This window comes from Stylophora pistillata, chromosome 8, assembly GCF_964205215.1.
Source record: "Stylophora pistillata chromosome 8, jaStyPist1.2, whole genome shotgun sequence".
Lineage (NCBI taxonomy): Eukaryota > Metazoa > Cnidaria > Anthozoa > Scleractinia > Pocilloporidae > Stylophora > Stylophora pistillata.
The window spans coordinates 12,854,052-12,880,102 of NC_142526.1; the positions used below are offsets into that span (position 1 = coordinate 12,854,052).

At 39.1% G+C, this 26,051-nt stretch overlaps 3 protein-coding genes and 1 pseudogene across 3 annotated transcripts; 2 read left to right on the forward strand and 2 right to left on the reverse strand.

Annotated features, from left to right (window-relative positions):
* Positions 1-280: 280 nt before the first annotated feature.
* Positions 281-2,792, reverse strand: LOC148725041 (alpha-1B adrenergic receptor-like). Its single transcript, XM_088730998.1, has one exon. It carries the CDS (start codon positions 2,764-2,766, stop codon positions 1,708-1,710), a length of 1,059 nt encoding a protein of 352 aa, XP_088587124.1. The 5' UTR covers positions 2,767-2,792; the 3' UTR covers positions 281-1,707.
* A 3,212-nt stretch (positions 2,793-6,004) lies between these two features.
* LOC148725042 (uncharacterized) lies at positions 6,005-7,977 on the forward strand. The gene has a single exon (XM_088730997.1). The coding sequence runs from the start codon at positions 6,136-6,138 to the stop codon at positions 7,768-7,770; it is 1,635 nt and encodes a 544-aa protein (XP_088587123.1). The 5' UTR covers positions 6,005-6,135; the 3' UTR covers positions 7,771-7,977.
* Positions 7,978-14,293: 6,316 nt separating this feature from the next.
* Positions 14,294-15,648, forward strand: LOC148725043 (uncharacterized). Its single transcript, XM_088730726.1, has 2 exons — positions 14,294-15,077; positions 15,170-15,648. Exons 1-2 carry the CDS (start codon positions 14,417-14,419, stop codon positions 15,586-15,588), a joined length of 1,080 nt encoding a protein of 359 aa, XP_088586852.1. The 5' UTR covers positions 14,294-14,416; the 3' UTR covers positions 15,589-15,648.
* Positions 15,649-17,044: 1,396 nt separating this feature from the next.
* On the reverse strand, positions 17,045-18,008 carry LOC111321793 (uncharacterized; annotated as a pseudogene).
* Positions 18,009-26,051: the final 8,043 nt, after the last annotated feature.

Below are 26,051 nucleotides of genomic sequence, written 5' to 3' on the forward strand. Positions count from 1 at the left end.
CCAAAAGCACATCAGTATGAAGGTTTGTAGCCAATGCTTCTCGACCTACATCTCAAGCGAAAAAAAGGACCCTGTTTAAAATCAGCGAGAGAGCTCACACATACGCCATGAATTTTGGTCAGAGGATTCTCTGATACAACAGTTGTCACTTTAACATCTCAATGTGGATGCACACGCACAGTTAAACTATTGCATTGAGGCTCATTACATTTAGGACCAAATGTTGTTGCACTTAGGACTTTCTTACATTTTGGACAAAATGTTATTACATTTAGGACTTTATTGTATTTAGGACCAAGTCTTATTACATTTAACACTTTATTACATTTAGGAAAGTTATTACATTTAGGACTTCAACATGCTTCACATTTTTGTCGTTTGTCTATCCAAATATTAGAGGCTAATAATTTCAGGTACAGCGCTATCCGACTTTAAGTAATGACAAAATACGTCGTTTCAAATCTCATTTCCTGACTCGTTAAATATAAAATATCGATTTATGATATAATCAATGGCGTTTAAAGGCTTAGCATAATCACCCACACCTTGGATAGTGTATCAGAGAAGAGATTTCTTCTCGTTGACCGTTTCTCTTTTGCTCTTGAAACCAAAATTACTCACAAACTTAGTATTTTTCTGATTAAAATACTTTCGTGACCGTCAGTGGAAAAGTTTACCTATACTCAAAAGTGATGATATTCCTTAATCGATACCAATGATCATAAGTTTGAAATTCTGTGACGTGAGCCATATTCTTAGGTTAACCTTTCTATACATTGCGAACGGGGACATAAACATTGCCCTCAGTCAAAAAGTCGAAAATTTAAAATATTGATAAATCAATTGAGAGCCACACGAAAGTCAGACATACTTACAGTTACTATGTCTGCATTTCGAGAACCCTTTCCTCCGTGTCAAATATATTTGGCTTAGAATTTCAAAGTGATGCTGTTAAGTAGTTATTTGTCATTGTTAAAAATAAGAAATATTGAAGACTAAGTTCATCCATCGACACACCAATACATTCAAATCATTACCATGCAAAATTCACCAAACACCTGAAAAAAAAGTTAAAGTGTCGAAGAGGGCATCAGTATCACCTGAGAGGTCATTCTCAACATATCGATGTTTCAGTTCTTTGAGATGTTACCGAACAAATTTTGCATGATCAACTGAATCTCGATATTTGCATTTCGAAATATTGGCGTTACTGTTGATTGAATTAAATCGTTACTAACTTCTGTAGTTAGGTAGCACAGGAAGGCCTCGCGGCCCGCTAAAGCAATGATGAGAGTGGTCGTGTTTTTTAAGTCATGTTTTCACTATGGAAGAATTATTTGCTCGTATTAGCAGAAGAGAGAATCATTTTTTATCTAAGTTGTCATAATGCCTCAGTGTCAATGGCCGATCTTAAGCATGGTTCATATATACGTAATGCATACTTTCCATAATTTTATCTTGCTTCCGTGTAGGCCAGGAATTGCGAGCACGTTGGCTCGTCTTCGTTGCAAGACTGCTTTCAACCATTTTCAGTCCTTTAAACTAAAGAATGTCTAGTCATCACCTTAGACGTGATTGGCCCTATAACTCTCTATTCGTATCGGTAGAAACGTCAAGCCTGTATCCTCTCAGAAAACGTTACGTTCTAGACCAGGCAGAATGTCCTGTTCATAAGTGTTATCATCTCAAATTGGGATCCTGGGTCTTTCAATTGCTATCGTTCACATTAAACACTTGGGTCCGGGAACATTTTCGAGTGAAAGCACCCAGAATTTTTCGCCCAGTCGCTGCGAACGCGTCATGAAAGTTCTTCATTCTTGAACCATATATCAAGAAATTTATGGCAGAGTTTGAAAGAGCCAAGGTCCTGATCCACATATAAGCAACTCCGTGCTTTTTAACCAGTAGGCGTCCTGTTGCATAAAGCACCACGACGAATGGAAGCCAGCACACCGTGAAAACAAGAGTTACGATCCCAAGAGTGGAGGCCACCCGGATTTCAACACGACTCTCATGACTAGCACTACTATTTCGACGCATTCCAAGCTGCTTTTCTTGTCTTTTATGTCTGACAAGAAAAATCACGATAAGTGAGTATGACAAGAAAACAATTCCATAACTGATTGCAAACATCAACAAAGCAAAAAGATCTTTTGAAAAGGTTGGTGGAACGATGGCGCTTAAGATGGGAACTAAGATCGGATATGCCCAACATGTTATCAACATGACTTTTAGTTCGAAGGTATCAACCAAGGCTCTGTGGTGCAGGGGAAACACAACTGCGATGAAACGATCGATGCTGATCGCCGCCATATGTGCTACAGAAGTTGAGCACGAAAGCATAGATAAAATCACGTATGGAAGTTCCAAGTCTGGTGCACAGTCGTTGAAGAACGTTCTTTTAATGAAGATTGCCACAACTAGAGGCTCACACGCCATGGTGACGATCAAATCAGCGATGGCCAAGCTGAACAAAAGGTAGTTTGATGGTCGACGTAATCGAGGATATGTGATGACTGCCAAGCAAACCAGTAAGTTACCTAGTGTTCCAAACACCCCCACTAAAGCATTTACAGAAATAAGAGCGATGCCATGAGCTACAGGGAGAGAACAATCTTCTACTAAGATGGTAGTAGATGAGATGGCGCTGTCGTTCAAAGATTCATTCATTGTGGAGACCGGCGAAGGTGAAACGAGAAGGTACTTGCCTAAACTCGAACTGATGTGAATATATAGCAGGTAGTGAAACGGAAAGTTAAACTTCATCAGTGCAATGAAATGGCATTAATCTTACTTCATTCTAATACTGCTATAAAAGTAAGTAATTACATAATCAGTAACCAATATGACTCGGCTTTAATCATTTGTATGCTTTTTCGAAAATATTGCAATGAGTACAAGACGTGACAGCTTGTCAGCTCGAAACTTCGGATGGAAGACGTCGGTTTGAAAGGAACTAATTGATGTATTTTGATTTTATTTTAGAACTCGTTTATCTAGTGTTAAAAAAAATGCTTTATTTCATTTTACCCGGTCATATAGATTCGTATTTAATAATCAAGCTAATGTTCATATTACGGTACTCGGCGCAAAAAGTAAATTCTGATAACATCAATTTCCTCCAGACACCGGAAAATTATATTTATCTCTCAACATAGTAAAGCTTGTGCATAACAATTTAGTGCTTTGTTGTGGTGAAAATGCATCGTTGCATTTGAATTAAATTGACCTGCCCTTTCGCTTTGAGTCAGAACAAATCACTGGGATAAGTTGAGTGTCTTTCTCCTTTCGAGATAAAGTGGAAAGAAAACAAAACTTAGGGTAGTTAACTCAGTCAAATCCAAATATGGTTTAAGTAAAGCTCAAGAAACCCTAAACACGCAAAAATAAGTTAGGCCTAAAATAGCTCAAAGAACGGAAATAATTTTGATACGAACTAAGATACAATAGAAGGTTACGGATTAGGGCCGGCAAATTTCAAAACTCGACTTAGCTTGTGATAATGTATATATGATCATGATAATGTAATTATAAAATGCGAGCAAAATGGATCAAAAAAGGTTCAAACTGTTGATCAGTGACTTCCCAATTACTAGTCAAAAACAGATATTAGATCGTCGAATGCAAGCGATGCCAATTGTTGTTAAACATAAAAAATATGTACCTTAGCAGAGCCTTTGACGTATTGATAGAACTATCGCGTAAATGAGGGTAAAATATCAGTTGGCTGGTCGAGTAATATTTTAAAGATGCACGGAGAGATGATGAAAAGACAGAGGGAATAAACAGAAAAAACGAATAGAGAAAAGATACGAGAAATGGAAATTGAAATTGAAGTGAAGCGATAAGATTTTCGAATGCACGAGGAAACGAACAAACGAAAAAACAATCACAAAGTGTAGGCGAACACATTCCGAATCCGAATGAACAAATTACTGACAAAGGACCAATTACATACGACGAACGTACGAAAGAACAATTGAAAGAAGGAATGGATGAATGAAGGAACGAAGGGAAAGCACTAGTTGTGAACAAGTAGTAATGTCTAACGTGCCGGACATAAATCAATCAATTTTGTATTTGTGAATTTAGATTTTAAGTGCAGTCACCTGATAGAGCCACTCTTGTTTACCTTTTTCGTCTAATAAAAGTGCTTTAAAAACCCCACCAAATGAAGGATTGAGGCATGGATTATTTCATGGAAACTTGAAGCAACAAGGAGTTTAAAATCGGCGGCTCATCCATCATTTAAGGAGGCCAATTTCCCAATTACCTCGTACTTATGCCTCTTTCTTGCACAGCTATTTTGAAACAATATTTAAATCCAATTTCTTTAATGAATTTTGCTTTACCTTTGGTCAACCGAAACGAACAAGAATCAAATCTTAATTGTTTCATATATTTATTATCCCAGTGTTTTATTCGATATTCATGTGGATTGAGAGGGATGCCGGTGAAATTCTTCGATTCACTGAATTGATAGCTACCTCATACTTATGCCTCTCTCTCGCAAAACTATTTTGAAACAATATTTAAATCCAATTTCTTGAATGAGTTTTCCTTTAAATTTCGTCAACCGAAATGAACAAGCCGATCTAATCTTAATTGTTTGATATATTTATCATCCCAATGTTTTATTCGATATTCGTGTGGATCTAGAGGGATGTGAAAGTCCTCGGCTCACTGAATTGATAACATCTTCCAAACACACTAGCATGGAGGCAATTTACTTCAAAACAAAAAGAGGGAATAAAACACGCCCTCAAATCTTTCGCTCAGTCATAGAGGGCATACCAGAGTGAAAGGAAGCCTCAAATATTGCTTGAACAGTTTTCCGGAAATAACAACGAGTAATGAGGAAGTTGATGACCCTAACCCTAAGCAAACCACAGGAGGCCTCAGATATTGCTTGAACAGTTTTCCGGAAGTAACAACGATTACCAAAACTGAAACCTGTCAAAGAGCAGAATTAGAGAATGATGACATGCAAGAGGCAATGTACCGAAGCACAAAACGAAATTGTGTATATACTCCAGAATGGGAGTTACAGTTTTTAAGTGTAAACTTTTTTTTATGAGGATTGTAACTAGAAGAGGCCCGCAAACTCTACTGTCGAGCAAGTCAGCCGAATCGGTATGCTAAAGCGAGGGTATGTAGTTTAGGGATCGACCAAGACGAGAATTAGCAATGATCAACCGAGGAAGTTACCGAGAATACCAAACAATTCGACGATAGCCTCGGTAGAGATTAGGGCAATACTAAACGATAAAATTGGTGACAACCGTCTTCTGATGGCTTAAAGACTAAAAGGATGTCCACTAATGAGTTGTTAATAGTATAGTTACCAATTGCATGTGTAATATCCGGCCTCGTGATACGGATATATTTTCTTTAACTTACCTCACCTGTTTACGCTTTATTTCGAAAACAGTTCAGTAAATAAGTTACCTGCGTAGGAAACATAGCCGTGATTTATGAGGCTATTCCAAAAAAACGTAGTGTTGACACTTCCAGGGTAGCTTGCACACTTAACCCCCCCAAATGCAAAAGTAGTAACCAGCTATATCGAGAAATGTGTGAGTCAACAAAATTAGGGCAAAATGTTTTTTGGAACTTCTCCAATCTTTCATTTTTAGTTTCCTGTTTTATGCCTGCGGGTTTAAGCTGAATACGATCGCTCGCCAAACTTCCCATTTGAGGTCTTTCTTCACATTTAAACACTGAACTTGATACTACTGCTAATATGAATTCAAATCGATGAAATTAAGTTTATGATTGCCATCTGTGGTTTGAAAAATAACAAATAGCGTTATACTTGTCAGGATATTTTACACATTTGGACATAATATGTCAATGTGCTATATCAATCACGGATGTCACGTGTAAAGTGTGGTTAGAAATAAAGTTAAAAACACAACTTTTAACCTCCTCAAAAATGTTTTACCTTTTTTGCTATTGGTCTGGGGGGTCACGCCTTTTGCACTTTGTTTTATTAATATTAGCTGTTATTACGCAAAGTTTCCTGTCATACCTTCGAAACTCGCCGTGACATGACGAAATGAATGGGATATAAAAAACCTAAGCGCTCATATAATTTGGAAAACCTGATTAAAAATTTGCAAGATCGACTTCACCATGGCAGCCAGTGCAGTTTTAGAGTTCCTCGGACAAATGGCATTTTCTTTTACAAGGAGTGTCATGGAGCATTATAACCCTGAAGAACCCGAATTCACTGCTGAATCTTTTGGATTTGATTATTTAGAAGCCCCAGGTCGACAGTGGTATTCTTATCCAGTCGATGAATTTATTTATCAGGAATACGACGACAGAAAAGGCATAAAAACAAACTATCTAGCAGCTAGAAATATCAACGTGACGGTTATAAACGCTTTCTGTTCCCAGGAAGAGGAAAACCTGAAATCAAACGGCGATCAGCTAGAAGACAGAGGTATGGCATGGAAACGATTAAGACCATCTTTTTTTCATACCATCCTCAGGTCACTCTACATCGGAGCTTTGATTTCGCTTCTCGCTGCTACCATCCTGGGTGCAGAATATCTGCTGTTCTCATTTGTTTCCTATAAAACGTTCAAACATTGTAAATACTTTCCAAAGAGATTAATTCCATACAGTGTACAGTGGACCATAACAGCATGTGACCTTATCGCCTGTGGAATCTTTTACGTCTTTAGCTTTTGTCAGACAACATTACTTTTCCTCAAACACCAGCTAAACGGATTGAAAACCAGCCTGGTTCTGATGTGTTTTCTTATTTATTGTTTTGACGCACTTTACCGCGTTATTTTACAAGTCATAGAAAAACCTTTCTTCCAGGAGTCCCTTGTATATAGAGTTCCCATGTACGTGTTGTACGCAGCCAGTTACTGTCTTCAGTTCTATTATCTTGCCAGAAAATTTGGCCTGCAATCGAGACTAAGAGAAGCCAATTTAATATTTAAGCTAGTCACACCATTCATTTTGGCGTCTGTTGTCGCCTCCGCTGCTATATATTTCATCTATCCCGCTTATAAAAGGCAAAATGAAAAGGGTCACGGTAGGCTGTTAATTGCCATGTTCTCTCCTCTCATTGGCGTGGCTGCTAAAGTCATTTCACGCATATGTGTTCAGCGGTTATGGAACATTACCCATCCGGGATATTCATATGTCTTGCTTGCGCCGTTGTACTCTATTACATCAGTTATCTTTCGAGTCTTACAAGCAGAATTGAAAAGTTTGGTGTTTATTGTTGTTCTGGGAATAATCCACGGTATAACAGAAGTGGTGGAACGAAGTGCAATGGTGGTGGTCGATCATTGTTGTCACCAACTGTGCGGGGAAAAAAAGTTGGCTTGTTGGGGAAGTTTTCGCACTCCTCGTCGCGAGAGACTTATGGCTGACATCGCTATCATAAGCATGATGTTTGAATCAACTGCTATAGTTTCTGTCAATGGCTTGTTGTTTTTTTATCAATATGTTTACCTGGAGAAAGATTCTTTTTTGAACTTGCTCCAATCTTTTTCCAAAACGGTGTCAGTTCAAATGGTGATTGAGTGGTTCTTTACAAGCGCATCTCTGGCAATCGAAACTCGTTATCAGAATTTGCCAGTCATGACTGTTTGGCGAAGACGATGGACTAGATTCCTTTTAGTAGCATTTGTAACTACGATACCAGCAGCTATGTGGACGAGCGGAAACCTATTGATAGTTGTAGATGAGAATTTTGAAGCCCCTTCGATAGCGAATCGGTCCTGCAAAATGCCTTTCACTTGACAAACTGTACCGATGATTGGTCATCTAAATTAGAACTCCACATTTACAAAACCATATGAACCCATTGACGGTCAGAGGCAAAGAACTGATTTTGAAACTCTTAGCGGTGTCATCAACAGCCAATTGTAATTCTGCCGCAAGCTTTTCATTTGTCGGTGGGAATACTGAGCCGGCAAATGGTCCATTTAAATCTTGTTTGTTAATTAACATTTTGAGTTACCCCCGTGGCCTTCCGGGAAGTTTGAGTTTATGCAACCGACTATTTCTATTTTACAAAACCCCATGCTTCTTTCTAAGAACTTTCTCTACTGAGATTATAATAACTAAAAAAAAAAGAAAAAGAGGTTTTAAACTGAGAATTTTCGCACTGATATTTTTAACTGAGAATTTTCGTATTACCAAATTTTCTAATCTCTCTTCTGAAGAGTGGTCGGCTCTAAAAAGTCTTAGAAAACGCAAAGACATAGTTATCAAAGCGGCCGATAAGGGCGGCTCAGTTGTTGTTTGGCGCACCGACCTCTACCAAAAAGAAGCTTTGCGGCAACTTTCTGACACCTCTTTTTATCAAAAGATCGACAAAAGACCTCACTGCCAGCAATCAAAACTCCGTCAAGAATACGATCAACCAACTCATAACTAAACAAGAATTGCCGGCCACAGCAAAAAATCTCAATATAACCACTCCTAGAACTTCTCGTATTTACTTTTTACCTAAAATTCACAAACCTAACAACCCGGGTCGGCCCATTGTCTCGGCTAGCAGTTGCCCTACCGAACTTATCTCCAGCTATCTAGACAAAATTATGGCTCCCATAGTCAAAACTTTACCATCATATATTAAAGACAGCCAACACGCTCTTCAAATTTTTCGAGACTTTAATTTCCTTGGCCAAAACAAACTTCTTTTCACCATGAATATTACGTCTCTTTACACTGTCTTTCCTAACGGCGAAGGCCTTCTGGCCCTTAAACATTTTTTTGATCAAAGTACTGTTAAGGAACCTAAATCTGAAACACTACTACGCTTAGCCGAACTAGTGCTCACACTCAATTGTTTTTCATTCGGAAACAACTTCTTCAAACAAACCAATGGTGTAGCGATGGGCACCAAAATGGGACCTAGCTATGCCAATCTTTTTGTAGGTTTTGTCGAACATCAATTTTTCAGCCAATACAACGGGTCCAAATCTGAACTCTACGGTCGCTACATCGACGACTGTATCGGCGCTACCTCCTCTACCAGAGAGGAGCTCACTAAATTCATAACTGCAGTCAATTCTTTTCACCCGGCTCTGAAATATACCTGGGAAATTTCTGACAATTCTTTATCCTTTTTAGACGTCAAAGTTTCAATTGAAGGTAACGGTTTATGCACTAGTATGTATTACAAACCTACAGACTCGCATGATTACTTGTCATATTCGTCTTCGCATCCATCTCACGTTAAGAATTCCATTCCTTTTTCTCAGTTTCTAAGACTTCGTCGTTTATGTAGTGATGACTCTGATTTCCACCCCAAATCAGAGTCAATGTGCCACTTCTTCGATAAACGTGGTTACCCTGTTTCTGTCGTTCAAGCGGGTTACCACCGCGCTCAACTTATTGATCGACATTCAGCACTACAAACGTCGCATAAGAAAGATTCCGACCGCATTCCATTCACTCTCACGTTTCACCCTCACAACCACTCAGTTAAATCCATCATTCTTAAAACTTTAAATTACTTCCAAACGATCTAGAAACAAGCACTATCTTTTCGCAGCCTCCGCTCATTTCATTCAAACGCGACAAAAACATAGGAAATTTTTTGGTCAGAAGTTCTTTTCAGACTAATGACCAACCAGGCACTTTTAAATGCGCTCGTGCACGATGCAAAACGTGTCCTTTCATTCACAACACTGATAGAATATCGGGACCTAAACGATCCATTAAGATCACCCATCACTTCACGTGCACCTCGGCCAATGTAATCTATTGCATAACTTGCACTTATTGCAAAAAGATATACATTGGCGAAACAGGCAGAAGACTAGGTGACCGATTCCGAGAACACCTTCGAGACGTGGAAAGGAATGACAAGGACACATCGAAACCAGTCGCTAGACATTTTAATTTACCTAATCATTCTAAGCAACATGTGGCAATCTGCGGTCTTTCCTTACACTTAGGTGGCACGGAAAGCCGTAAAAATCTTGAACAAAAGCTCATCTTTCAAACCGGCAGCCTGAATCCCACAGGGATCAACGAACGCTTTTCATTCCACTACTTTATTCATGTTTTTCTCGTTGCCATGCTCCCACCAATAACGTAGCTCTATTTTCTGCCTTTAAAAGCACACACAACCCACAATTCCTCTATTCGCTCCGACGAAGGGCTAACGCTCGAAACGTCAGCTTTTGTAATCATTACGGTGGCCAATTTACCATTTCAACTTTGTTGATATATCCAAATTGTTTCATGTAAGGCAGGTTGCATTTATTTGTAGAATAAGGAACTGTAAACATGCTTTAAGAGATCTCCTCCAATTCACTCTCCAGTTGAACTCGATGGCTTTGCTTTCGAGTCTGTTAACTCGGCTAAAGTGCTCGGCGTTACCATAAGAGATGATTTCAAATGGAACGATCACATCTTTAATGTAACCTCAAAGGCTGCCAAAAGATTGTACCTGCTGAGTCAACTCAAACGTGCTGGTATCTGTGCGAGTGATCTTGTTTTATTTTACTGTAGTACCATAAGATCGGTTTTAGAATACGCATGTCAAGTATTTCACTCCAGCCTTCCGTTCTATTTATCCGAAGAGCTGGAACGTATTCAGAAGCGCGCCTTGCGCATTATCTTTCCTTATGCAGGCTACAACAGCGCGCTCAAAGAGGCAGGCATCTCCTCTCTTTACGACAGGAGAGCACCTCTATCGTTTGATCTTTTTAATGACATTGTTCTTGACATTAATCACAAGCTCGCTGGTCTGCTCCCACCTAAAGCTGGGCACCACAGGCAGCTGCGCAGCAATAGGAAGTTTAACGTGCCAGTGTGCAAGACTGATCGTTTTAAAAAATCCTTTATTGTTAGCCATAGCCTAAGGATGTAAATATATATGTTTAAGTATGTATATTTTTTTAACACAAGATCATCCTAAGTAAAACTTTTTTATTAGATTTGTATATTTTTATTATTAAGATTTTCAAACCATTTTAACTATGAATTTTGTTTCTTGTATTGTATATTATACACGTAATTCAGTCTTCGGACTGCGAGGTGTTTCTTTTTTAATAAACGATTTATCCATCTAAAATGAAAATTGACAAAGTCCTGTCACGTAACTGTCACATCATGTCAAAGATTACAAACGCATTTCGACTAGGGAAATGTAGTTTACACTGAGGAAAAACGATTCTTTGCGCATACAGATTAGTTTGGTCTATGACTAAATAACTTGGAAAGTATACGACTCGAGGGCATGCAGTGGAAACTGAATAACCGTGACGGACTTTGCTAATCTGGTGAATGACAGAATCATGTTTAAACCTAACCTAGCTGTTAATAAAAAGAAAACTTGCTTCAAAACAAATCCCGCTAAAGCAAATTGTAATTTAAAAGGAAAACATATCACGCACGTCGAAGAATTTGGTTTATCTATCAACGGAGAAAGAGTAGAACTTTTACCGCTTTTCGCTGAGGCCACAAGCAATAGTATCACCAAAAAATGCGATACGTCAAGCGACGAAAGAGCTATTGTTTTAAAATTCTACTTGGAAGAAAGAGAAAGTGGAGTATTATATAAAAAGAGGGGGCCATTTGGCGGAGAAAAGGTGCGGAGAAGATATCAACGGGCTCCATCACAACCCCTGGCAAGTCTACAAATCAAGTGCCGTCCGAAGCCATCGTGCACGGACGCCGGGAGAAGAAACAGAACAAAAAGGACCGAACCAATCAGTTTTCAACGCTTCAGAAAAAACGGAAAACATCTCTGGTATTGATACTGTTCTCACTGAGTAGGCTTGAAAACTATATTTTTTTCGCATCTCGCTTGATTTTGGTCATCAATGTCTTAAACACGAAGGAGCGCTATTTAAGGAAATCTTCCCTGGGAAGACCTAGGCTCATTTATCACTCACCGTTGACGTGTGCGCTTTAAATTTAAATGCTGGTGGACGAACAAAAGGAGCTAATGAGATATCTGTTGTTTACTTCCACCAGCATGGTGGCATGAGGTAACGTGCGAACCACCTACTTCGATCTCAATTTTACCGCCACAAATAAAGACAGTTTCCATTGGGGAAAGGAAATACAAATCTCAAAAGTTCTTGTATTGTGATGAAAGCATAAAACAATTTTGAGGAATGCGCCCGCTGTTCACTGCTTTGGAGTAGCTGTAGCTCAAGCTGACTTGACTCTAAGAGTTCTACATTACACGACGGTTAATTGATAAATGGTCGAGGGGGACCTAAGGCTCATTTTAGAGCGGGTAGTTTGGAAAATATAGAATGCCGGAATTCCGTGCCGAAATACCCGGAATTCCCGGAATGACCAAAAAATAATAAATTAAAAAAAAAATGAAAGTAAATAAATAAATAAGAATATTGATGATTAAAAATTAATGGTAAATTCACAACTTAATCAAATAATTTAATGCGAAATTTATCTCTGAGGGTCCCGAAAAAAAAACACTTACCGGAACTGTTCATGGAGATGCACGTATTAGAATTAAAAAAAGTCTGCATCAGGCCAGTAGTCCATACAGCCTAAGCGACGAAATATTTGCACTCTCCCTTCCCCCTGGATGAGATGTTAGTCCATCACATGGTTTCTCCCCGTTTTAAATTCGCCTCCACCCATTTACACACCTGTAGGATGTCTAGGGCGCAATGACCATTAAGCCGGCACGCTTTTCCAGCCGGAACCATTGCAGAAGATTAAACAAATGCAATATTTCCAATTAGTTTAATAGTTTCAATTTTGAAAAATCTACAAACTATTACAAATTAATACTCTACCTTAAATAGTTATTAACCACACATTGGGAGCTATCAAGGCAGCTACCAGCCGTCTCCAGTTAAAATTCAGAGATCGTCAGTTACTCGACACCTTTTCGCGTTAATTATGTATACCTTGAATATATACCTTTGAATATAAACCTTGTACTGATGGATTCTTTTCGACAAGAAAAAGGACAAAAAAGGACTTACTCCTCGGTTGTCTCTGGAGATGGTAATTTTTTTTTCCAGTTACTTTTTTATGGTTGTGGTTTCACTTGAATTCTAAATTTGACCCACCACATGGTCCGTTGTCTTTATTGGTGGTACTCCTAGCGATTCCGAAGTATATAGGCACTGTTTATCAATTTTGTCTTAATGTATTTCTATTTGTAAACCACACAGAATCGGGTAGTTCAGAGAAAGAGCTGGAAAAGAGGTAATGGAAACCCTAATTAGAAGTATCTCTACCGTAATTGTTGATGATAAAAAATATGCTGAAAAGATATGTTTAGGCCGCTAGGGAGTAGTCTTTCTGGAAAGCTCAGTTATCTCATTCAGGTGAGGCCCGTCCACATACACTTTAAAAGGTGTTGGCGGGTCTACGCGACTCCTGTAATTCGCAGATAATTCCTCAAGCCTTTATATTTACCTTAGCTCTTACTGATGAGTCTGTTAAGCCCGCTGCTTAATGAATACGTCTTGCACGACAGTTCGCACAATAGTTTGGAAATGTTTGGAAACAGCTTGCACAGCACTTATTAGAAGCTATCACAAATGAAAAACAACAATTATCGATTGTTAAAACTACGGGAACAAAGCGTCATATTCAGAGGCAGTAATTGTAGTCTCCCCGAGTCTCTTATCTCTTCGGCACACCTTTAATACACAAACGTGGATTAGTTTAAAAGATATTTCCAGACAGAACAATAACAAAAAGTGAAATCAGTGCGTTGCTATCCGACAAGACAGAACGTGATTTCTTTCCTTTCCAGACAAGAGCAAATTTTTTTGTTGTTTACAGTTTGTGGCAAATGAAATAGTTCCAATGGAAAAAGGTCGCTTGCCCCTGATTCAATTCCCTGGGTCCGATAAGAAAAGGAAGATCGAAGGCTTCCTACCATACTCCTTTTTTTTCTCATTAAATCAATTTTTTGATCACAAGCCCCCCCATGTGGTTACCTCTTGAGTAGTCTCAATTAACTAATTATCACTCTACAGTGCCTTTGATATTGGAGTTTGACTAATGGTCGTGGGTCGTGGGCCGTGGGTCGTAGGTACAAGTCGTGGGTCGTGGGTCGTGGGTGTGGGTGTGGGTGTGGGTGTGGGTGTGGGTGTGGGTGTGGGTAAAAGTCGTGGGTGTGGTTAATACTTAATAATAAAAATAACCATTTAAAATATTAAATATGATAATACATAAATTTTATACAACCCTGTCATTCATTAATTTAACTGTTCTTTCTTCTAGTTATTTTATTTTGTTTATTCAATTTACACTACTTTACGTCTATTTTTATCTGTTATCTCACTCTCAATGAAATTAGTAGGGACTTTAAGCAACGAGAGCGGGGACGGCGACGGGGACTCCTAAACCCGCATAAGACTGGGGAGAGAACGCCGTCGTGGCGGGAATTTCTAAACAGTTAAGCAGCCACTACAAAACGCCGCTCATTATGTCTTTGAAAGAAGTTCGAAATCAACTTTTAATTAGCCACAGTGATGGTTTGATAAACGATGAGGAACTTCTACTCCTGTACGATTTAAACAGGTCCGATAATGTCGATCTTCCGTATAATTCTTATCCTGGTTTTGACTTCGATGATTTAGAAGACGACGAGTGCCGTTCAGAGTTTCGTTTCTACAAGAACGACTTACCATTTCTAGCTGAAGTATTGGGGATTCCTGAGGTAGTGGAATGCTATCAAAGAAGTATCTGTAGTGGATTGGAGGCTCTTTGCATTTTTCTAAAGAGACATAGCTATCCTTGTCGATATTCAGACATGATAGCTCGCTTTGGGAAGCCTGTGCCAGTGTTGTGCATGATAAACAACTACATGATCGACTACATTTACCAGGCACACAGTCACAGAATTTTGCAGTGGAATGATAGCATCCTCAACCCTCATTCGCTGGAAATATACGGTAACGCCATAACAGCTAAGGGATCCCCCTTGGATAACTGTTCTAGCTTTATTGATGGGACAGTTAGACCAATAAGCAAGCCTGACCAAAATCAGCGCATTGTCTACAATGGTCACAAAAGAGTTCACGGTGTAAAATTCCAATCCGTGGCATTACCAAATGGAATTATTGGAAATATGTATGGACCAATCGGTAAGGGAAATGGAATATAAAATTACCCTTCAGAAACAAGACCCGAAAATTTTTAATCTAAATGTTTTTAATTTGTCTTCTTTTTTTCATAGAGGGGAGACGACACGACGCTGCCATGCTAGCAGACTCCAATCTTCTTCAAGATATGCAACGCTATGCTTTTTCACCTGGGCCAGCGGGTCGTCCACTTTGTGTTTATGGAGACCATGCCTACCCATTGAGGGTGCACCTCCAGACCCCTTTTAGAAACATGATACTCACCCCACAGATGGTAAATTTTAATAAGGCTATGAGCTCAGTGAGAGTCTCTGTAGAGTGGCTCTTTGGAGACATAGTTGAGTACTTCAAGTTTGTAGATTTCAAAAAGAACCTCAAGATTGGACTTTCTTCAATAGGAAAGATGTACATTGTTTGTGCCTTATTAAGAAATGCATTAACATGCTTATATGGCAACACAACCTCCGAGTTTTTTGAGCTGGATCCACCCACCTTGGAAGAATACTTTGCTTAATTTTAGGGAGGGAGGATAAGGATTTGCCACACATTAAAGAATATTAATAATATTTAATATATTTAAAGTGCACCTAAACCCAAAATTTTTTTTCGCTTAACGAAATAAGCGTATTTTTTGGAGTATTTTATGTGCAAACATTTTTTTATTTGCTCAAATCCTCAATTGTCTGTGCCCAGTCAAAATACGGAAAATCGGCCGCCATCTTACCCCACGGCCGAGTTTAAAGAGGAATGGCTCTAGCGGGTAATGTGACGTCAAATCGAGAACACGAAAGTCTGCATTTCACACATTTTCGCTTGTTTGGGAAGGTTGTAGTCGATTTTGTCCGAAAATATGCCGACTAAGTGTGTCGTAGGAGGATGTAGCAACGTGCGAAATTTGCAAGAGGGTATCACGCTTCATACATTCCTCATACAACACACCTGGTCGGCATATTTCGGACAATATCGACCAAAACCTTCCCGAACAAGTGAAAATGTGTGAAAAGCAGACTTTCTTGTTCTCGATTTGACGTCACATTATCCGCTAGAGCCATTCCTCTTTAAACTCGGTCGTGGGGCAATATAGCGGCCGATTTTCCGTATTTTGACTAGGCACAGAAAATTTAAGATTTAAGCAAATTAAAAAATTTTTGCACAGAAATACTCCAAAAAATAAGCTTATTTCGTTAAGCGAAAAATAATTTTTGGGTTTAGGTGCACTTTAATACATTCTGCTGTGTAGGTTGATGGGATGGGAGGGGGAAGTATAATATCCTTTCTCATGATTGACCCTTGGGGTACTTTAAAGTAAAGTTACAGAGAGCTGCATGTAGGTACTAATGAAGTCATATTACCTCTAAAATAACTACATATTTTCCAAGTACTTTTGGTTTGAATTTTAAATTTTAAAATGACTTCCCATCCCCCCTCTCCACCTTTGCCACCTTCGTACGGTATAAATTAACTATTCATTTTTATTCTCTTCTCACTTGAGAATGATGACATGGAGTCATCGAAACGTTGTGTGTTTTTCTCGCTAGTGTTTATTCTTAAACTCTTCTTGTTGTCACAAAAAAAGAACAAATATGCAACCAACACAAATATCAAAATCGAATATTTCAAACTTAATAAAAGGTTTCTGCCTAGGTAGGGGAGCTTGTGACCCTGTATGTTTCATAAGCCATGCCCAATATCCAGATACAAAATTATTTTAAGTAATCCTCATCTATGAGTCATTTAGCAGGTCAAGAATAAAACTAATTGGCCATTTCAGATTTTGCAATAAATTTGCCATCTACAGATGCCATGAATCAGTTTGTATTTTTCTTAAGGGAGAAGGATCACCATAGAGATCACTGGTGTAATTATATACAAGCACTAACAACCATAAAAGACTGGCACACCAGGGCATATTGCCATGGTCCTTCTAAATGCTTACTTTTTGAATATGAACTCTAATTATCTCAACCCAATAAAGAACAACAATTTTATCCTTGGTTCAATATTGTGTATCATAACATGAAAATGAGTGTAAAACAAAGAAAAAGACAAATTGAAACAAGGATGAAATTGAACTACAACAAATACATAGTATATCAACTTAAACTAAACTTAACATGTTTTTATTCTGTCTACTGCTTCTTGGCAAGCTCTTGCAGCACAGCCACTAGTGCCTGGTTCTGTTGTTGTTGTTGCTGCATTGTAGTCATTTGCATCTGGCTTAGCTGTTGAAGCTGCTGATGTTGCTGCTGCTGGAGGTTACCAAACATTGTTCACTGCTGCTCCTGTTGATGGATTAGTTGCTGTGTCATTTCCTCTTGCCGCTTTGCTCGGGCACACTGTTCCTTTTTTTTAAGTTCTAGCTCTTCTTGCCTGATTTTGAATTCTTTTTCTGACTTCTCCCTCAGATATACCATGGTCTCTGCTCCAGATCTCCTTGTTCTTTTCTCCTTTTTCTCGCGCTCTTCACTAACCTCATCACCAACCACTCTTTTTCTTGTTTCTCCAACTTTCTCCAAAGCCTTGGCTCTAATATCCTCCACTTGCTTTTTCTCTTTCTCTGCACTGGCTTTTTTTTCCACTGATATCATTTGCTGATCTCTCTCTGCAGCCTTAGCTTTCTCACATATGTCTTCGATTGCTGCATCAAACTCTGAAGGCTCATCAACTGCTATTCCACTGGCCTCGCTTTCTTCTGCAACCTTTCTTTTGTGTTTCTTTATTAGAACCAGGTTTACACGGTCTCTTACAGACCTCAAAGAAACTGAGAAACAGGGCTCAGACACTGCACTCAGGTTTGAGGCAATTTCTTCCCACAGTCTCGCTCTCTCCCTACTTCCCTTCTGCTGGCTATACGGATCAACAGTTAGCACTTCTCTTACTAAGAGTAAATCGTGATCTTTCGTCCAGTACATTGGAGTAGTCGACCTTAAACATAAACAAAGTAGATTGAACTGCCAGTACAAAACAGCTAACAAAACATACTTATCACGGGGTCACCTTTCGACTTAAGAAAAAATACAGGGCAACTTTTCATGGTTTAATAACAAGTTCGGCTGGTTTAATTCACACAAAAAAAGGCCACGAAACCTATATAATAAAATTGTATAACCTTTTTTAAATTGTCCCTTTCCGTAAAAATACAGACTAGTAAATTAAATGCTATCATCTGTGGATGATAAAGCGACTGAAGCCTCGAAACGTCAAGATATTTTTCCTTATTTTAAAAGTGCATTGGATTATTTTCGCCTTCACAATCTCGAACATATTTACAAGCGATACACAGTCAAAAAATTTAAAGTTTTTGTTGCAGTAAATGCAGATTGTGGAGTTAAACGAACCACTCGATTAGCCTTCAAAAAAGGCTCTGCCGTTGTGATGTTGAACCCAAAAATACGTTATAAAACCTAACATACAGTATCATAATCCTACAAAGTAAATTGGAAGAATATATTCTCGTAAGATGTTTGTTGTGCTGGAAGATAAAAAAACCAAAACGGCTACAGAAGTTGTAGTGCTCTCTGCACTTTTAAATCTGGCAAGAATTTCTTTGTCAAACTGTTTGACTTTTGAGTGATTCTCAGCGGATAATTTTCGATTGATATCAGTGTGAGCCAAGCTTATTTACATTACAATTTCTTACTTACATGTTGGTCAATGGTGTAAGTCTCGACGTTTCTGTTTAAAAACAAACCATCAATTTAAAGAATAATCTTACTTTATGAAATAAAAAATCGATGAAAGTTATTTTTGATTGTCTCCTGGGAATATTTAACGTTTAGATAGCAGAGAAAGGAATGCTCACGTCGATAGCAGAGAAAGGAATACTCACGTTTTCGGCAAACGTCAAATTGACTCGTTTCACGTCGGGCCCGAACGCAAAACGTCAAACTTTTTCCCGCCAGTCATGCGCAGATAGTTATTTAGATTTTCCCTGAGAGCCTGCGGTCCCCGTCGCCGTCCCCGTTCTCGTTGCTTAAAGTCCCTAGTTTCAGTTTCGCGACGCATTCCGAGATCTGGTTTGATAACAAAGAGAAGAGAGATAAATCTTGTAATTACACACTGTGTACACGTTTTTCGAGCTGTGCGGTCTGCGGTCTGCGGTCTGCGGTCTGCGGTCTGCGGTCTGCATTCTGCGTTTTCGAGGTCTGTGTTAACGAGACACCTGAGTTGCTTTGTACGATTGTACCAAAAATGATTTCATATAGTAGAAGAACTATAACGTTAAAATTGCGATAGCGCTTGTGAATTCTATATTTGCGGCTAAAGTCAGGGGCCAAGGAACAGAAATTCCGAGATCTCGTCTGATAACATCAATGACAAAAGAAAGATAGATAAATCTGGTAATTACACACTGTAAACACAAAGCAAAACTGATTGTGCACAAGTCGACTGACTCAAAAGGCACACACATAACCTCTGCAAGACTGGTACGGCTCGACAGTGGAGGATCGTAAACGCGATATTTTCAATGAGAATTCAACTCCAATGTTTGCATAGCAGTTTCGCTTACGCATTCCGTGATCTCGTTTGATAACAAAGGAAAGAGAGATAAATCTGGTTATTACACACTCTGTGCGGTCTGCGGTCTGCAGCGGTCTGCGTTTTCCAGGTCTGTGTTAACGAGACACCTGAGAGAATATTGCTTTGTACGATATCACACGTACGTCTCATTGTTCATCTAGAAGTATTGCATTACTCTACGGTAGTACTTTGTGTGCCCCGGGTTTAAGTTTTCCTGTTTTAGTGTTATTTAGTCCTTATGTCAGCCAAAAGAACTTACGCAGAAGTTGTATCGGGAGCTGAGAATACTCCAGATGACAACCAAACCTGGATGATAGCTTACTAGCAGGAAAGCGAAGAAGATACCCTGAAAAAGGCCATCCAATTAAGCAAAGTATAGTCATGGCTATGTATTTTCACTGTAAAGAGGCTGGTTCATTCAATAATTACCAGTCGGTAGGCTCATCGGTCAGCCGGACAGCTGCAAAATAAACACATTTCTGGGAAATACAGTCAAACCTCCCGTAAGGAGGGAGGCTTTGGGATTTTCTGTTTTGCGGTTTTGGCTGTGTTTTGGATCAGTTTTTCCCTTTTTCTGCCAAAAAAGTTGGGTTTTTTTTTCCTTGTTCGTTTCTTTCTCCTGTTGCTTACGGGAGGTGGTCGCTTACCAGAGTTCATACCACAGTGGGTCAATATTTTGCCTCATTAGCATATAGTAACTACAAGAAACATAACTAGAAGAAAGAACAGTTAAATTAATGAATGACAGGGTGGTATAACATTTATGTATTATTATATTTAATATTTTAAATGGTTATTTTTATTATTTAGTATTAACCACACCCACGACTTTTACCCGCACCCACACCCACACCCACGACCCACGACTTGTACCCATGACCCACGACCCACGACCCACGACCCACGACCCACGACCATTAGTCAAACGATGCATTGGTGAACATGCCTAGAACTCTTGCTGTTAGACCATCACTACCTTTATTATTGCCGACTACTGATGGAAGTACAAGGCTGTTGACATTAATTTTTCGCAAAGCTTCAGTGCGTGGACCGCCGCTGGCGTTGGCAGCTGTGACAGTCGTAGTAGCACGACTGAAAACCCAGCCAACTTGCTTGACATCCTTCGTTGTTTTTCTAAAAGATTATGGCTGTAGTTAGATATTGAACCCGGGTTGGCGGGACCTGTTAGCTCGAAGATTGTTTTTTCTGGGCCGTGTTCACAGGATTTTCTCGCTTTCACGTTGTCGCGAGCGAAAGAGGTTTTTCATGCCTCTCCAAGAATTTATAGTTCAGTTCAAAACAAGGAAGGACCTTAGGCTCACTTTGAGAAACGCGTTTTTATTTCTGGTTCTTTAAAAGGTGACAATGGTTTTGAAAACATTTTAATTTGACTCAGAAACCAAACTTTGTAACGATTTGACGATAGTTGCTATGCATACGTAGATGCGAAACAATTTCACTTGGCCTCGTTTTCAACTCGCAATTCAAAACTAAATACCTCGCTTCGTTAACCAATCAGAATGCGAGATTGTATTCAATGATGCAATTCTGTAACAAATAGGTTCCATGCTGCCTGGCGTTTGTTCCGTAATAGATAACAGATTACGTCAAATTTTGGTAAAAACAGAAAAGGGGCACACGAGAAGCAGCCGAATGTATCACTGACGTTCTTGTGTATCACCATCCTGTAACAGTCGAAGTTAGATTCACCTACAGGTCGCCAAAAAATTATAGGAATCAGATAACTTCTTTCTATTATCGAATAAACAAAAGTTCCTAAAGGTGTTAAAATGCTCTTTAAGTTTCTTGTCAAAACCAGTGTTGACATTACTTGAATCTCAGAAGATTATTTCGACTACAATCATTAATCAACCTTCAGCGAGTAGCGTGAGCACGTAAAAACTGATGCATCATCTGAGTGTTATACATCATTTCATTCTTACGTAGAAATGAACTTAGATATTGCTTTACGGATTATCATTCGCACACCGTCATATTCTTCCTAAAGCATTCAAACTCCATTGACCGAGAATCATTGGTTTTTTTTTTTTTTTTTTTTTTTTTTTTTCTCGAAACGACGGGAAAAACTGGATAACCAAGTTAGGTATTCAACAGCGAATTGAAACTTTCTCATTTCCAATCCTGCGTAGTCAACTACGGCGAAATCGTGAACGACGAAAGGAAACGAAGAGTCGAACGACGAAGCGAGGTAGTGACGTAACGAAACGAAAGAACAACGAGAAGAATGACTACGGCGGAACTCAGTAACATGACGAGAAAACGAAACGACGGAACATATCGAAGAAGAGACAAGTCGAACATTTTGACCACAAACTAACTTTAAAGTTTTCAGCTCCTCCCGTCCGGCCTCAGAGTTAATTTCTTTCTCTAGTAAACATGAGATTTATCGGTCAGTTCTTTATCTTACAATGACGTGCATTGTATTCAAACAATATACAAAACAGTGTACAGGGTGTATTCAACTTGGTATCAAAGGAATTTTAGACGCTTGGACATTAGAGCTCTAGAAGTGAAACAACTCTTTAAGTAAACATTTTTCTTGTCAGACGTCATGCATTAAGACATTTTTTTAAATTGATTTTTCATGGAGGCCTTGATCAATTACCAAAATAATGGCTGCATGAGAAATATATGGGTTCATAGATATACATATCTTTTTAATGTAACAAGTGGTTATAAACCTATAAAGACTGATCAATAAGATATGAGACTTAAAGTAGTTCTTAAGCAATAGACAAAAGCCGTTAGCAAAAAAGAGTGAAATCAATGACAATGAACCACGATCTGTAAGCAAGCAATGAGGCGGCAAAGACACGATTCAGATGGGACGGGTGGGACATCAATATCGGCTGGCATATTGCAAAGAGAGCATGATCGTCATTACACATGTCCCCTAACTACTACCCTCTGTTGACCTTCCATTTCACATGGGAGATTTAACGTGTACGTCCACAAGTAATTAAAAACAATAATGTCGACATATGCTCAATATCGTATCAGAGATAGGTTACTCGACAAGATTCTCTGCGACTCCTCTTTTTCTTCAAATTATATCATTCAAGTTGTTTTGATAAATCGGAGATGACTAGTGTGTTGAACGCTCGGGACTCGAGCCCTGGCGAGTCACTGTGGCGGGTTCTCGGACAAGAGCGTTTACCTTAACGATGTCATAAATGGGTATCGCGGTGATCTCTGGTGAAAACCTGACAAAATACCAAAGGATGGGGGGAGGGGCTACGTGCGGTGGATTAGCACTGATAATGGGCCCTAAAACACTTAACTTCGCCCTCCCCTTCCTAGAGTAAATCAAAAGAACAATTCATCAGGAGCAGGTGAAACATTAAGTTGTGGCGGGCTATGGTTAACATGGCGAAGCAAACTGTTAGTTAGATTTCAGCTAGTCCTAATCCTGTTCTAGCACACGTTAGGAACGTTCAGCAGATCAGTTCACGAAAAAATTGAAATGTTTTCCATTGGGCTATTCGGTAATTTAGAAAGAAACATCTATTTTTTTCTTTTAGATTTCCTGCGAATTTTCTTTTTCAATTGTAACATTTTTTATCTTCAATTCTTTCTCAACCCACTCATAGATGAAATGTGTTGTGTTGCATCTTTATCCATTTTAAATAATTAAAGTTCACAGTCTAACAAAACCAATAATGTTGGGCTTCGCCGTTCCATTTTATTGAAGTTTCTGCCTGTCATTATCAGCCACAAAGGACAAATAATTGATCTGTTTAAGAGAACAAAAGAAGGCTTTTCGAGATGAAAAGTTCCGCACGCCTTTAAAAGTAATAAACTTGACAATGACTACCCAAGTTAAATCAGTATTCATCGACCATTTTACGATCTTTTTCGATTAAAATTGTCTCATCTTATACGTTGTGTATTTCAAGAGACCTGATGGAAAGTGAACTTCAAGTTATTTTTGCTCTAATTCTACGCAAAAGATTACGTGTCTCAGCAGATTAGACAGGAATTAGCGCCAACTAATCCTGGAGGCTTTTATTTCATCAAAGAACTGTAATTAGCAGCCATTTTCTAAAAACCCTCAGTAACAACTCTGGTCAATGGAAAGTGCTTTCAAATGATTTTGCTCTGAACATCAGAGGGACATTGTTTTTCTCAAAGCGAGTGGTGTTAGCAGAATTCTCAATTGCGAGGAAATAACGCATTTGTTAAACCTCAAGTTCTCAAGCGGTCTGTATAACTAAGACTCAGTCCATCTATCAACGAATTTCCTTAGTGTTGCTGCAAGTTACTCCTCCTGGTCCATTGGTTTCCAAGATGTGGCGACAGAAAGACACAGAAGAAGGTAATCACCAGCTTCTAACATTGGTTCATGGTGTGGACCGTAAAGGAAGACCAGTAATTAAAGCATACTTTGGAAACTCCCGGCATCCTGTGTATCAAGAGTACCAACACGCCATTAATAAAGAGTGCCAAAAGGCTGCGAGGCTCGCTGCTTCCTCCAGAGCCACTTTTCCTCCACGTGGGGCTGATAGCAGTTGTTTCGATTATTATCCAGAGAGTTTTAGTAAATCGTTACCGAGCACTCGCGTTTCTATCCGGACTACTGTGAATGTAACAGGCGCCAGAGCACCCATGATGCCTGACTTACGAGACATGCGTTTTATGATTTCTAGACTGCGATGTTCGCTGGCGTTACACACAGGTTTGGGGGACACGGGGAAAGAACTTAGCTTTCTACCACTCATACCGATTCGGGTCAAGAAACAGCCCTCCACAGACTGTCCAAAGAAAGGGCGTACGAATACACAGCCACCCTCTTCGAAACAAAACTCAGCAGGGAAGATGAACAGTGATAACGGTGTAACACAACCTGCTTCCTCGAAGACTAACGAGAAAGGTTATTGCACGGGTTGTAAAGCTTAGACGAATTCCAAGACGAAAAAGAAAACAAATCAAGATTTAAAAGAAAGGGGATGCGTTGTGATAAAAAGTAAAGTAGTGGAACTTTAACGATGAGTGTTGGACGTTGCGATGCGGCGTCGATGCCCGCAAATTCATACCCACCAAGTGACAGATGCATACCAGTATCATCAACCTTCGTGTTTGCAACTGTCCTCAATTGTAATCAGTTTGTTTTATTCGGCAATACGAACCATGTGATGGAAACGGGCACCTCTACGGCTAAGCGGTCGTGTTCACCCTTTCCTGAGTCCCAATGGTCTGCCTGTTTTTATTGTCTTCCGCCTGTAATGAACGGTCACTTAAGAGGGACCAGTCAAATAAATCTAAGAATAATCTTTCACGTAAAAAATTTCATCCATATTTATTTACCGAAATCAGTGTTGGTAGAATTGTCGAGCGAAATTAAGTGGTCAATCATGGCATAAAATGACGGTTTATATCGTTTCTTCATAACACCCTATTTATCAAGGTTCCCTGTTGGTGACCATTAAATACAGGTTTGACTGTACTCTACTCATGTGCAACATGTGAAAATTAAACAATGGATAAGTTTATTAAAAAACTCCCTCGTTAAGATGCTCTAATATCAATTATCAAGGCTAAAAGACCCCGAAAATCTGTGGTTTATTCTCAACGAACCTTTGCGAAAGATTGGCAACCTTGAAACTGCATGAACAAGATTCATAGCAGAGTTTGACAGAGCCAGAGTCCTGATCCACGTATGGACGATCCCGTACATATCGACTAATAGTTTTCCCGACAACGAGCCGAAACCATGAAGCCGTAAAAACAACAATTACAACTCCAATATGATGGAAAAGGACACTTTCACTCTCTTTTGGCCATCATTTTGAGATCCAATCCTGATCTGATCACTTTTCAGTTTATGTTTGATCACAGAGATCATGATAGCCGTGCAGTGACACAGCATAACAGTGACTTCGTCCATTCCGAACTTCGTTGGGTTTATGGTACAAAACAAATAAATACAGCCGAGTTGACAAATTGGACTTCAGTCACGTATGCGCATCAGTTAGAGAAATTAGTTCAGTTGATTAAAGGAAATTTTCACCTAATTTTATCTTGCTTCATTCGGAGAGATTTCGTCTCAAAAAAAATTTCCTTTAATGTGGTAACTCATACCATTCATTATCCAACTACACCTAGACGAGTACAAATAACGCCATAGACGAGTACAAATATCACGCTGTATTTGTAGTCGTCTATTGTAGAGTACCGGTTACACAGGTTTTCTCGCATCGCGCAAGCGAAGAATTGGATTGTAGTTACGAAAAAAAAACAAATGGCGGACAATTTGAATCATATTTCCGACGACGAAGAGTCAGAATGGCTGGCAAATATAGATCCAAGTTCATTAGAGGAATCGAACGAAGAAAAACAGCTTGACGACCAGAAAATTTCTTCATTTAATGAAGAAAATAGAAACAGCAACACAACAACGCGCCAATTCCGTTCCGCTTCGCATACTTCTGTCACGCA

Coding starts and splice junctions, on each gene's coding strand:
- LOC148725041 (XM_088730998.1), bottom strand. CDS start 2,766: ATGAAGTTTAACTTTCCGTTTCACTACCTGCTATATATTCACATCAGT.
- LOC148725042 (XM_088730997.1), top strand. CDS start 6,136: ATGGCAGCCAGTGCAGTTTTAGAGTTCCTCGGACAAATGGCATTTTCT.
- LOC148725043 (XM_088730726.1), top strand. CDS start 14,417: ATGTCTTTGAAAGAAGTTCGAAATCAACTTTTAATTAGCCACAGTGAT. Junction 15,078..15,169: donor AAATATGTATGGACCAATCG/GTAAGGGAAATG, acceptor TTTTTTTCATAG/AGGGGAGACGACACGACGCT.